The sequence below is a fragment of the Oncorhynchus kisutch genome, linkage group LG12 (genome assembly GCF_002021735.2).
Source record: "Oncorhynchus kisutch isolate 150728-3 linkage group LG12, Okis_V2, whole genome shotgun sequence".
In the NCBI taxonomy this organism is placed as follows: domain Eukaryota; kingdom Metazoa; phylum Chordata; class Actinopteri; order Salmoniformes; family Salmonidae; genus Oncorhynchus; species Oncorhynchus kisutch.
In genome coordinates, this window is record NC_034185.2 from 19,379,934 (window position 1) to 19,393,835 (window position 13,902).

General features: G+C 42.0%; 1 protein-coding gene across 2 annotated transcripts in view; it reads right to left on the reverse strand.

The window, feature by feature from the left end:
• Window positions 1-13,902, reverse strand: part of LOC109900658 (ephrin type-A receptor 7) — an 87,048-nt gene that overhangs the window by 4,891 nt on the left and 68,255 nt on the right. The window contains exons 6-15 of one of the 2 annotated variants that reach the window (XM_031837059.1): window positions 12,891-13,015; window positions 11,616-11,784; window positions 10,848-10,959; window positions 9,905-9,960; window positions 6,227-6,352; window positions 5,599-5,784; window positions 4,027-4,088; window positions 3,644-3,853; window positions 3,170-3,319; window positions 967-1,160 (exon numbers count right to left, since the gene is read on the reverse strand). In XM_031837059.1, the coding sequence (XP_031692919.1) occupies window positions 967-1,160; window positions 3,170-3,319; window positions 3,644-3,853; window positions 4,027-4,088; window positions 5,599-5,784; window positions 6,227-6,352; window positions 9,905-9,960; window positions 10,848-10,959; window positions 11,616-11,784; window positions 12,891-13,015 (1,390 nt within the window). The remainder of the gene's footprint in view (window positions 1-966; window positions 1,161-3,169; window positions 3,320-3,643; window positions 3,854-4,026; window positions 4,089-5,598; window positions 5,785-6,226; window positions 6,353-9,904; window positions 9,961-10,847; window positions 10,960-11,615; window positions 11,785-12,890; window positions 13,016-13,902) is intronic. The other variant, XM_031837060.1, reaches the window with a different exon arrangement.

A 13,902-nucleotide genomic window follows, 5' to 3' on the forward strand; every position in this document is an offset into this window, starting at 1 on the left:
AATTGTCCACTAATGTAGTTCCATAGGAATGAAATATGAAGAAACAATACATACTTCCAGAGTCTTAAACAGATGGCGGATCTTAATTTGATCACTCTATTGTTGCTGAGAGTTTTCCTGCTCGGCAGGAAATCTAGATGAGCTTCGTGATTGACATAAATTCACTGAAAACGCACAGTTATATAAACAATATAGCACTCATCATGTAGCCTACTTTTGGCTGGCTAAAATTGTAGTATACTTTTAAAGTTCCCAATTCACCTCTTTATTGACAACGTTTCCAGCCTAAGCACCAATCAAGCAACATTGTGAACTAAACACAGGATTATTTTGCTGTGACAATATACAGGTAACTGCCAGAAAATAAAGGAAACACCAACAGAAATGATCTTACTAGGGCATTGAAACAGCTTTAATACACCTTGGCATAGATTATGTAAGTGTCTGGAACTCTATTGGGGGGGGGGGGGGGGGGGGTGTGACACCATTCTTCCATGAGAAATTCCACCATTTGGTGATTTGTTGATGGTGGTGGAAAAAGCTGTTCCAGAATCTCCCATAAGTGTTCAATTGGGTTGAGATCTGGTGACTGAGACAGACATGGCATGCGGTTTACATTGTTTTCAAGCAACCATTCAGTAACCACTCGTGCCCTGTGCATAGCAATGGTAGCCAAAATAATGTCTTGCCCAGCATTTTTATACATGACCCTAAGCATGATGGGATGTTAATTGCTTAATAAACTAAGGAATCACACCTGTGTGGAAGCACATGCTTTCAATATACTTTGTATCCCTCATTTACTCAAGTGTTTCTATTATTTTGGCAGTTACCTGTAGGTCAAATTAAGATTCTACATCTGTAGCAAACATGGTCAAATCTAATGAATGAAGCTGAAAATTCAATTTATTTCATTAGAGTTTTGTAGTGCTCAGTCATAGGGTTAATGAGACAAGCTTTCCTTACCTTGTGCATGTTCCCAAAGGGGTTTTTAAGGTATTGGGATTGCGAATCATCTTATCAAGGATGCCAACTATTTGATCAAATTTGGGTCGATCAGCCCTGTCTTTCTGCCAGCAGTCCAGCATTAGCTGGTGCAGGCCTGGAGGGCAGTCCATGGGAGCAGGGAGGCGGTACCCCTCCTCTATGGCCTTTATCACCTGGGGAAACCGAAACACAGGAGAGTCATTACCACCACATAAACACAGTTCATTACCATTTCATTCTCTAATCAAGATAAACAGGAAGTGTCAGTACATAAGTCTTTTGTGGTTCCCTATATACAGACGTGGTACATCGAGGGGAAACAAGCCAGACCGGATGTTCATCGCTCAGTGTCAGCATGTAAAGATGATGGTGAGACACAAGGACACAGAGTAGCAGGACCCAAATGAGGAGCTATTGAGAGTAGCAATAGTATGTCCCTGTATGGCACTGAGATTAGTCACTGGAAGAGCTGCTCCTGTCTGTTATAAAGAACCAATAGACATGATTGTAATTCATTTAGCCAACAGTGGCACTTTTTTCCTTTAGATGCATAATTTATACTGTTTGTCTCATCAATAGGGGGCATCTGCATATCCTTAAAGCTACATCCATTCTCACTGTGTCAATAGTTCAAAACCAAGTCCATTGAAAGTCTATGGCGTGAGAACATTTAACATTAGGGGCAATGGGAAACTTTGATTTGAGACTCAACAGTCTCTTCCTATATTCTAGGATTTATTTTCTGCAAATATTAATCTGTTATTCCTGTCAGGGCTATTCAAACAACACTGAACTACGGAAGGAAAAGTGTCGAAACACTGAAACTGTTGAGGAAATGTAAATATTTCTCTTTGTGTATCCCAGAGGAGCTGTTTGCCAACATCTTGACAGAGGAACTGAAATGCCTGACATTGATGCCTGTCAAGCACTAAAATGGCTAATCATGTTTAGTATTTCTACCAGCTGATTGTTCAATCAGCAGGCCTCCCATTAGGAGGAGTTGAGAGTAATATAATCCTTTTTAGTTTTTTCTGCTGAGGAGAAGAATGTTTGTCCTACTGGATTATATCATCTTTAACTTTGCCAAGGGAGACAACTAACACTGGAGCATCTCCCAGACTAGTATTTGCAAACATTGGTGGATTTTGGGCTCCTGAGTGGCGCAGCAGTCTAAGGCACTGCATCTCAGTGCTAGATGTGTCACTAGAGACCCTGGTTTGATCCCAGGCTGTATCACAACCGGCCGTGATTGGGAGTCCCATAGGGCGGCTCACATTTGGCCCAGCATCGTCGGGGTTAGGGGAGGGCCGGGCCGGGCCGGGGTAGGCCGTCATTGTAAAATCATGATTTGTTCTTAGCCTAGTTAAATAAAGGTTAAATAAAAAATGTAAAAATGTTACTACTTATAGATGTAGTATCTTAATTTGATCACTCTCATTCGTTCCTGAGAATGTTCCTGTTCCTGTAAACTTGTAGTGTATTCTAAGTTTAAAATGGCTTCTAAAGTTTATTTCCACCTTAAAATGATCAGACTTGTTTTGCCCTAACAAAAAATGTATCAACCCCTACAAAAATGATCCATTAATTCTACTCCACATAATAATTCACATTTTCAGTTGCTACAAAATTAGATTAAATTAAGATCCTACATCTGTGAGTATCATCGTTACTGGTGTTTGAATTGGCGGCCAAACTCCTCTAAAGCCACTTTTCCGATCAGCATGATGAACAGCTATGCAATGTTCATCTGTTCCAATTTAGCTGAAACAAAGCAATGACTGCAGTTCAAACTAAAGGCTCTACATGACTAAGTAAATAGCTCTGGAATTATTGAACTCAGCTAATGGCAAATTTGGTTTTCATTATCCTAACTCATTATAAAGGTTAAAAGCCGTTTTGAAGTCAGAAAATTATTTGTATGCTGGGTAGCTACTCTTTTTCTTTATATTATCATATATACATTTTATGAATATCACTCTCTGATTAAAACGGAATCAATTAAAAGCTAACAATCCACCTCATTTAACTCTGAATAGTAATTGTGGCCCATGTTTAAATCATTTATAAGAATTCTGTTAATTCTGTTAACCCCTGGGCAATATGGTAGGTAGTCCCTGAGCTACATGTGAAACCTGACATGACATTTGGTGTATACTTGACTTTATGTAAGAGAGCAACTCACATCTTGATTGGACATGTCCCAGTAAGGCCGTTCCCCATAGGACATGACTTCCCACATGACAATGCCATAACTCCACACATCACTAGCGGAAGTGAATTTACGATACTGGATGGCTTCCATTGCTGTCCATCGAACAGGTATCTTTCCACCCTGTTCAGTAAAATGCAGGTCAATGGCTGGAGTAAAGATCACATTCATTATATCCTGCATCTTCCCCTAAAACATCAATTAAAATAGAGTTATAACTCTGCACACAGGGTCAGCAAAACTTGAAAACTTTCAAAGCAAAAACTCTACCACATAGACTGCATGCTTTGCATATTGAATAGCTAGCTAGCACAGGCATGCATGGGCATGCATCCATATTTTATACTACATTTTCATGCATTGGCTGTTGGCTGGATTTGAGTATTCAGAGAGAGCGCAAGGTGTCTAGGAAGGGAAAGTAATACGGGGCTGGCTTAATTGACTCACCGTTGTTGTGTAGACAGCCTCGGGATCATCGTCGATCACTCTTGACAGGCCGAAGTCAGATACTTTACATACGAGATTGCTGTTGACAAGGATGTTTCGTGCAGCCAGATCTCGATGGACATATCCCATGTCAGAGAGATATCTCATCCCCGCTGCTATGCCCCGCAGCATCCCCACTAACTGGATCACTGTGAACTGACCATCGTGTTTCTGTACACAACAGAGGACAACTGTCAGCTAATCAAGATCCAGTGAGATCCAGGTCACAAAGCTATTGCAGTGCTTTTATTCATAGAATAAGAAGCTCTTATTGGGAACATATTGTATTATACATGTATAACTGGTAAGGGATTTGCCATTTGAATGCATTGAAAGGTTCTCACCCTGAGGAAAGCATCTAATGAGCCGTTTTCCATATATTCAATCACAATCATCACCGGTTTTCCTGAAAACAAAGGTGACACTTTCCGTTAATTGACTCATAAATATGGCTTGCAAGTGTTTATTAATGACGGCCTGCTAAAAATACATTTCCGCCTCGGTGTTATTTTGAGCCGTTTGTTTGTAATTAAGTGTTAACATCTGCCCCTTATATTAGGCTGTCTAAATTAGAAAAAATAAAACAGGGAGCAAGGCTAATTCAATCAGATACTTCTCAATGTCATTCCTCTTGACTGCAGCACTTTCACATTGTACAGCTAGCAAAATATATTGTAAAATGTTCCTCTCATGTCTTCCTCTCGCAGTCGGTCTGGCAACTTAACCTTTTCACACATTCACGTGATTCATTAAATGTACAAAACATTAGAAAAACCTTCCTAATATGTGAGTTGCACTCCCTTTCACCCTCAGAATAGCCTCAATTAGTCGGAGCATGGACACTACAAGGTGTTGTTAGCAATTGATGTTATTCTTCAATAACACAAACTCCAAAGCAAATCAGGGGGAGAAAAATAGGTTTATTTGAGGACAAATCAAGATGTTATGCTGGGAGGTAGATGTTTAGTCTCCCCTGTCCTCAGCTTTTCTCCACCGAACAAAGGAACAGGATGCCATTTATAATCCCCCACCCTAGCCTGGGGTTGACCAATCAGAATGTCCTTGCAGTACGACTGGGCCAATGGCCAAATAACAAGTATCCTGCTCCCGACTCAATGTACAGAACGTAGCACACGTAGCAAGCGTAGCTCTGAGTTCAGGACTGACATTCCACAGATTCTAAACAGCTGTTGAACTGAAGACCAACTATTTACATCGACAATTCCCTATTGACCATTAGTACTATATTTAGTTTATTACTCTCGTCCTCTCATCCTCTAGGATGTGTATTTATCTTCAAAATATTCTTAAAGTGTTGAAAGCGTTCTACAGGGATGCTGGCCAATGTAGACTAATGCTTCCCACAGTTGTGGCAAGTTGGCAGGATGTCCTTTTGGTGGTGGACCATTCTTGATACACACGGGAAACTGTGGAGTGTGAAAAACTCAGCAGCATTGCAGTTCTTGACACAAGCCCGTGCGCCTGGCACCTACTACCATAACCTGTTCAAAGGCACTAAAATGTTGTGTCTTTCTCATTCACCCTCTGAATGGCACACACACAATCCATGTCTCAATTGTCTCAAGGCTTAAAAATCTCCTCCCCTTCATCTATACTGATTGAATTGGATTTAACAGGTGACATCAATAAGGGATCATAGGTTTCACCTGGACAGTCTATGTCATGGAAAGAGCAGGTGTTCCTAATGTTTTGTACATTCCGTTTATAATGACTAGCAATTTAACACTTGAAATGCAAGCTAAAAACAAGAAATGTTTACATTTTATGTGACCCTAAAGCATGGTCTTTGAGTGCATTTGCTCTAATTCCTTGCTAGAGCTTTAGTCATGTGTGTGCGTGTGTGTATGCGTTTGTGTGTGCATGCGGGTGTGCGTGTAAGAGAATGCAGTCCTTACCTCTGGTCACCACTCCCTCCAGATGGACAACATTGGGATGGTCAAACTGGCCCATAATGCTGGCCTCACAAAGGAAGTCTCTCCTCTGTTTCTCAGAGTAGCCCACCTTCAAGGTTTTAATGGCCACTGACGTGTCCCGTTTCCCTGGGAGCTTCATCCGTCCACTACACACCTCCCCAAACTCTCCTGAGAGACAGACAGAGACATAACCTGTCATGACCCTTAAGAAAAACTAGCATTTCATGTTTTGACAAAGCGCTTAGTGTGTTTTCAGACAAAACAGCTGCGCTGCAGGACAAAACAAATTGGAGTAGGACATCTTGTTCTGCTCTGCGGAGTGTAGCAGAGACACATAATAAGACAAGCTGTGGATATATAGATACTCTCATTGACTGCATCTCTAAAACTATTGTGGCAGCAATTTATCAGCTGTGAGCTGCTTTGCTATTGTCTTGCCTTTTACAAAGTAGCAGGGCCACACATTAATTGCAATGAACTTTTCCCCACTATCAATATACGGTAAGGATAAACCGTGTCCCCATTCAAGGTGTAAATATGTGGTTGTCATTATGATGTATGAGTATACGTGACTAAACAGAGAGAGCTGGGAGATATCAGCCAGACTCACCTGCTCCAATAACTCGCTCAATCTTAATGCAGGACGCGTCCAGCTCCTTGGCAAATTGATGGACAGCCCTGTTCGGGTCTTCGTAGGTTTCAGGGTCAATGTATGTTTTGGTGCCTGGAAATTTAACTGTAGAAAGGTAAGGGGATTACTGTTACGATTAAATATGCATACAGAGCACCAGGCTGGCCGGGAGCTTGACAGGCACACCATTACCAAGGGCAACCATTCAGAAGGAATTGCTAAACAGCCAGCTGATGGAACGCATCCATGTCAAAAGGTCTTTCTACAAACACCCTAAACCAGACATTTATTATTTTATGTTACTCCTTTTTGATTTTCCTCCAATAGAAATGAAAACGTTATTATATTTTCTTCCTAACCTCCTCACAAAGGAGCGACAAGGATTTCAGCAGCCTAGAATGGGATTTGCTGCGAAGGTTGTCTGCTATACTGAGCAGGGTTTTGAGTTAGCTAAGTCTCTCAAGCTCTGCCAGTGAATTTAAAAGTCTGGTAAGGCAATCCCTCATATACTGTAATACGAGTCATAGAAGAAGTTATTTTCTTATGGTCTGTGACTTGATAACCTTCTGGATTTTGCTACCCAGATAAGGGTGACTTTAGTTCTATCACAACTAGTACAATATTACGATTATAACACAATGATACTGGAAAGGTTCATACATATTCATGTGCACATAGAGATGTATGATCTTAATTTGATCACTCACAATTTGCTGAGAAACAGAAATGTGTATTCAAATTTTAAAAAGGATTCTAAAGTTTGTCATTTCAACTTTAAAATGTCAGACTTGACGCCCTAACGAAAAATGTGGATTATAAATAATTCCATTAATTAAAATCCACATAATAATAGATCATTTCTGTTGCTGAAGGATTATTTTCCTGCTGTAGCAAACTGGCTCAAATTAAGATCCTACATCTGTAGGGTAAAAAAAAGCCACTGCCTGAGAAAGAAGCAGTGTAGTTCTTCCCATGTATATAATACCACACTAATAAATTACAGGGTTATAGTACATGACTGTGTTCCACTGACCTAATTTGTTCATATCAAATTATACCTAATTATAACGTAACCTGCCAACTTCAATACAACAAGCTATTTAATGAGATGCACATAGTGGAAGAGTAACACACAGCGAAAACACAGTACAGACAGAAACAAGGAAAACAGACATACCAAACACCATCATTAAATGACTAATCAGCTCCAGGCTCAATAATGACAAACATTAATTTTATAATATCCTCTGCATACATCCTGGAAAGTCATGTTGGCCTATCCAGTAACATAAACACAAGCACAGTGTGTTCCAGCGAGGAGCTCCAGCGATGGCAGCTGATATTTCCCTCCAATCCATCCTATAATTGCTTTGTCCATCCAAGCTGTCACTGGATCTGATAGGGAGACATCTTACCACGACTTCCGGGCACTAGACAGAGGACAAATTGGGCCTACATGTTGAATTCATGCACTATCTGGCTTCTGTCACCCTGCCAGTCCCTCTATTAGGCCCAACAACACACAGCGGAGAGCTCTTGTTTGCGTTTCCATCTCCCAGTGTTTTTAGCTGAAGGACCTGTGCCTTCCTGCAGCTTGATCTGTCAGGTACTTATCAGCCGAGGATTGCGAAAAGCCAACACAGCCCTCTTTCTACCACTGTGGAAATGTGACACCTTGAACCTTTGTTTCACAATCAGCAGTTTGCCTACAGCAACAGATCATTTGGGCTTCGCTTGGGAAGATGTCTGTGGCTGCATCTCTAGGGGCATCGTTAGGATGGGGTGGTGTGTGTCCATGTGTGTGTCCGTGTGTGTGTATTGGTTAAAGGAGCCTAGAAGAGGAACCTTGGGATAGAGTAAATATGTGTGTACATCTCTACATCTCTACTCCGAGTACCACCAGGAGGTCGACAGCATGCTCCTATCCTACCAAAGTGGCTGAAAAGTTGGGCCTTTACATTTTTTATGAAGAATTTTCTCTTTCAGCTCTGCCCTGGATCACTGTCTCTGACAACTCTCATATTCATGTGTTTGCAGTTTGGAGCCTCGTGTCCTCTTCTCAATAGATGTATAGTCGGAAGTTTACATGCACTTAGGTTGGAGTCATTACAACTTGTTTTTCAACCACTCCACAAATTTCTTGTTAACAAACTATAGTTTTGGCAAGTCGGTTAGGACATCTACTTTTTCCAACAATTGTTAACAGACAGATTATTTCACTTATAATTCACTTTATCACAATTCCAGTGGGTCAGAAGTTTACATACACTAAGTTGGCTGTGCCTTTAAACAACTTGTAAAATTCCAGAAAATTATGTCATGGATTTAGAAGCTTGAGTCAATTGGAGGTGTATTTCAAGGCCTACCTTCAAACTCAGTGCCTCTTTGCTTTGACATCATGGAAAAATCTAAAGAAATCAGCCAAGACCTCAGAAAAAAACTTTGTAGACCTCCACATGTCTGGTTCTTCCTTGGGAGCAATTTCCAAACACCTGAAGGTACCACATTCATCTGTACAAACAATAGTATGCAGGTATAAACACCATGGGACCACGCAGCCATCATACCACTCAGGAAGGAGACGTGTTCTGTTTTTGGTACTTTTGGTACTTTGTACTTTGGTGCGAAAAGTGCAAATCAATCCCAGAACAACAGCAAAGGACCTTGTGAAGATGCTGGAGGAAACAGGTACAAAAGTATCTATATCCACAGTAAACGAGTCCTATATCGACATAACCTGAAAGGCCGCTCAGCAAGGAAGAAGCTCTAAAACCGCCATAAAAAAAGACAGACTATGGTTTGCAACTGCACATGGGGACAAAGATCGTACTTTTTGGAGAAATGTCATCTGGTCTGATGAAACAAAAATAGAACTTTTTGGCCATAATGACCATCATTATGTTTGGAGGAAAAAGGGGGAGGCTTGCAAGCCGAAGAACACCATCCCAACTGTGAAGCACGGGGGTGGTAGCATCATGTTGTAGGGGTGCTTTGCTGCAGGAGGGACTGGTGCACTTCACAAAATAGATGGCATCATGAGGGAGGAAAATTATATGGATATATTAAAGCAACATCTCAACACATCGGGAAATTAAAGCTTGGTCACAAATGGGTCTTCCAAATGGACAACCCCAAGAATACTTCCAAAGTTGTGGCAAAATGGCTTAAGGACAACAAAGTCAAAGTATTGGAGTGGCCATCACAAAGCCCTGACCTCAATCCCATAGAGAATGTGTGGGCAGAACTGAAAAAGTGTGTGCGAGCAAGGAGGCCTACAAACCTGACTCAGTTACACTAACTCTGTCAGGAGGAATGAGCCAAAATTCACCCAACTTATTGTGGGAAGGCTACCCTCTACTATTATCCGGACATTTCACATTCTTAAACTAAAGTGGTGATCCTAACTGACCTAAGACAGGGAATTTTTACTAGGATTAAATGTCAGTAATTGTGAAAAACTGAGTTTAAATGTACTTGGCTAAGGTGTATGTACATTTTGTTGAAGTCGGAAGTTTACATACACCTTAGCCAATTACTTTTAAACTCAGTTGGGGGCAATGTTGTTGGACCCACTTCCTGTGAGGCGACAGGCAGGAGCATGCTGTAAGTGAGATGTTTCAATATGTGTGTGAGCTGATGAGGAAAGAAGGGACTCACATTGAAAATACAGCTCCTCGTCTCCTTCCTGGTCTGCCTTGCTGTAGCCACAGTGCCTGACAGGGAGAGAGGCGGAGGAACACACAATCAATTGATCGGGCCGAGGCAGAAGACTGTCTGTTTTACTAGAATCTTAATGCAGCGCCACAATGCTGCAGGTACAGATACAGTTGAGAAGCATGGGAACACTGTTTGGCTGCTGATGTTGAACTAAAGTACCCACCTCTGGTATTCCATATACATACTCTGTAAAATACTGTTTAGTAGTCCTTGTTATATGTGTAACATTGATATATTGAACGCACCCTTGGGCAGGTAATTCGTAGTACATGGTTGTTCTATAGCACTGTACAATATGGTTTGCCAACAAACTGAACTGATAATGGAGTGATGATTGACATGCAGGTTAATGTCAAATGGATATAGAAATAACATGTGTATGGCTCTACCCCAATGTAAAGCATGCTGTGATGAAATGCTATCCACATAGAAATGAAGGACCACTGGAGGAGAGCAGGGTGGTGACTGACACACAGGAGGGTTGATCTGGGAGGAGACGGCTACAGGCAGTGTCATGAGTGTATTACTGTTTAACACCAATGATGTAACACACGTGCAGGCACACACACGCACACACTCACACACGCACACAGACGCACAAAGAGTAAGACAAAAGCTTTAATTTTAGAGTACTTTTATCTCTATAATGGATCCATTGCAAAAAAAATAAACATGCAAAAAACCGAGTCAGTTGTTCTTCACATTGTGAGGACTGGAAAATGATGCATCACAATCCATTAGCACAGCATGCCATAGACGATGGGTGCCTGTGGTGTGTGGTGGACTGACTCCACGGCTATGGAGGCCTGTGAGTGACAGAAAGGCTAACTGACAAGCAGAGACTCACAGCAGTGGAGAGTCAATGGGGCCCGCGAGAGCGTACCTTCTCCCAATGATGAAGCCAAACACCATGAAGACCAGGATGATGGTCCCCGCCACGGCCACCACCGCGATGATGATGACGGGGTTCTGCTCGCTGGAGACAATGGTGGATGCTTGGAGAGGGACACACATGCAAGCACACACACACACACACACACAAACAAACACACACAGACAAAGGGCACACAGTGTGAACATTCAGCACATCAGGCATTGGAATCTGCAGGACATAATAGAACCAATGAGTAGCGAGCAGGGAGACTGATAACCCCCTTCTCACCCTTTACCACAGAGACACGAAAGGCTAGTTCTATTTCTGGGCCCTCTGCATGCACGGCTCCACAGCTTCAGAAAGTGGGCTTAACGGTCCCAGATGGTAATGCTGGTGCCCTTCATTTGAAACAATGACACATTCGGTTTGGATTGTCTCCCGTTCAGAGCCTATTATGCTGTTAGACTGTTTGCATTGACAAACCACCAATTGCTCAAAAGAATGGTGCTAAGGCACTTTATACTGTCAGTGCACATGGTGTATGACTGGGAGAATTCATGCATTTTAAATCAAGTCACTTCAGTTGCTATATAAACACCAGCGAGAGAGGAGAGTAATGATTTCTGAGCCCTGGCACTTTAGTTGGGACCTACTGCTCCTTATGGACGATACTCAACCATATTTCTAAATGGGATAAATGGAGCTATGAGATCAGTGGCATTTTGATGAAGGTCTACACACTAATCATCTCTGCCTGTGCATGTGTTCTGCTGGTACCTGAGGCCTCCTCCTTGGTAGTGATCTCCAGGCGGGGTCCGTAGGTGCCGTAGCCGGCCGTGGTGAAGGCTCGGATTTGAAACACGTAGGCTGTGCTGGGCTTCAGATTGTTCACTGTGGCTGATGTGGATCTGGACTTCACTGTGGAGTAGATACGATCCTTCTGGTCCTATAGAGAGGAACAAACAGGATTTGTGTTATAATCATCCTGTCAATTTGCAACCGTAGATAGTAGACACCAGTATGTCTAGATGATGAATGAATTGACTCAATCTGAGACACCAAGATACAGACAGAATGTGTCTGTAAATGTTTGAATGCCTCAGTTTGTCTGGTGTTTTTATATGATTTCAGAAGATAATAAGAATGATAAGATAAGATTATTAATGAACTATTTAACCCTATCTGGGGTTAAATAATTACTCTCTGTGTAGACTCTCTATCTCGAACCAATAGGAAGAAAAAAAGCTATGATGCCAGGCTCAGAATCCGTTTAGAATTTACAGACTGCGTGTACTGTGTCTTTTGTTGTTGATCTGTAAATGATTTGCTCTGCAAAAAACCCAAATGGAATGCCAAAGCCTGTTAGGAGTGAAGTCATGCTTGCTTCCAATTTTACAGCTGGGCAGACTATAGCTACAGTACGTGACACAGGAGACTGATTCCTGGCAGCCTGAGAGGCCATGGCCAACAGGGCCTGGAACATCAGGAGTCATGGAATCTAGCCCTTTGATTTGTTGTGTTAAACCCACTCTTCTCAACCTCCTCAACCCCATCGCTACCTTGCTCATCTGCTCAGACTTAGGACACGCGAGAGCTGAGGTTATATTATATATGAGGGGGTGAAGGGGGGAAAGGAGAGAGGGAAGATACAGAAACAGATTGTTAATGATGGCAGAGTAGCATGATAAAGTGTGTGCTGCCTGGTATGTGTGTGTGGGTGGCTGTGAAGAACCAGGGACTGATTAAAATCTTATGAGCGTCTCATTCATTATTGCAATTATGGGACAAAGGATCTCCTCGCAGAATCCTGCCGATCCCACTCGCAATGGCATGCAGATAGAATGTGAAGTGAAGAGTAGGCAAAATGAAACTAAAAAGGAGAGGATAGAGATAGGGAGGGGGTGTGGATGGGGATGGGGGGGGTGGGGTTTGGGAGAGCCAAAGTTGTCTGTGTTCAAAGCTGTAACACAATCACACACAGGTACATACACAGACAGGCAACACACACGCTCTCTCTCTCTCGCTCTCTCTCTCTCTCTCAAACACACTCACTTTTTCATAGTACTTAATCTCATATTCAGTGATGACTCCGTTGGGCTGCTCAGGCTCCTGCCAGGAGAGCTGGACGCTTCGCTGCTGCACTCTCTCCCTAATGACCTCACTGACTTGGGAGGGAGCTGTTGGAACAAGACGTGTCAATAAGTGATGGGCAAACCCACTCTGCACACAGTCTTTTTTAATCAACTTTTTATCCATGCAATTGGTTGCATGTTTAAATCTGTATTTCTTTCTCAAACTCATCAAACGCACGCACACAAACAAATACACACACACACACACACACACACACACTCTATTCACACGGCTGCACACACACAGTTGGTAGAGCATGGCACTTGTAACGCCACGGTAGTGGGTTTGATTCCCAGGACCACCCATATGTAAAATGTATGCATACATGATAGTAAGTCGCTTTGGATAAAAGCATCTACTGAATGGCATATATTATTATACTGAATATTACAATGAAGTAAAATAAATTCCAGTGAGATGGCGGTCGAACCGGCAGCACTTATTCTCTCTAATGACATAGGTATTCAAAAATCCTTTTAGTGAAATGTACCTGTAACCTCGCGACACCTGGTTTATAGCAGAGTAATTATCTGTTGCACTGAGCATAAACTCTGAAAGTCAGTCTCTTTTTCCCCTTCTACAGCACAATTAAAGTGTCTTGTTACTGAACCGGGTGTGAAGAGCTGTGAAGTTAAGCTTGTAATTGTACATTGTAACAGTTCTGAATATTTAAATTCTCCCACATGTTTGAATATCCATTGTTAAGCAAGAAGAAGTAAACATAGGCAGGTTTTTTTGTAGCAAAGATAATAAACTCAAGGTAATGAATTCAAATCTTTGTGCAGATGGGGCGTGCATTGCTCATTGCTGGTGTGATCTGTAAGATGGACAGATTGGTGTATGATACTCTTACTTCCACACAGTCATGACTCAAGGCCAGTTAGGTTCTGAATGAAACAATGCTTTTATTTTCTCAGAATCACAAATTATG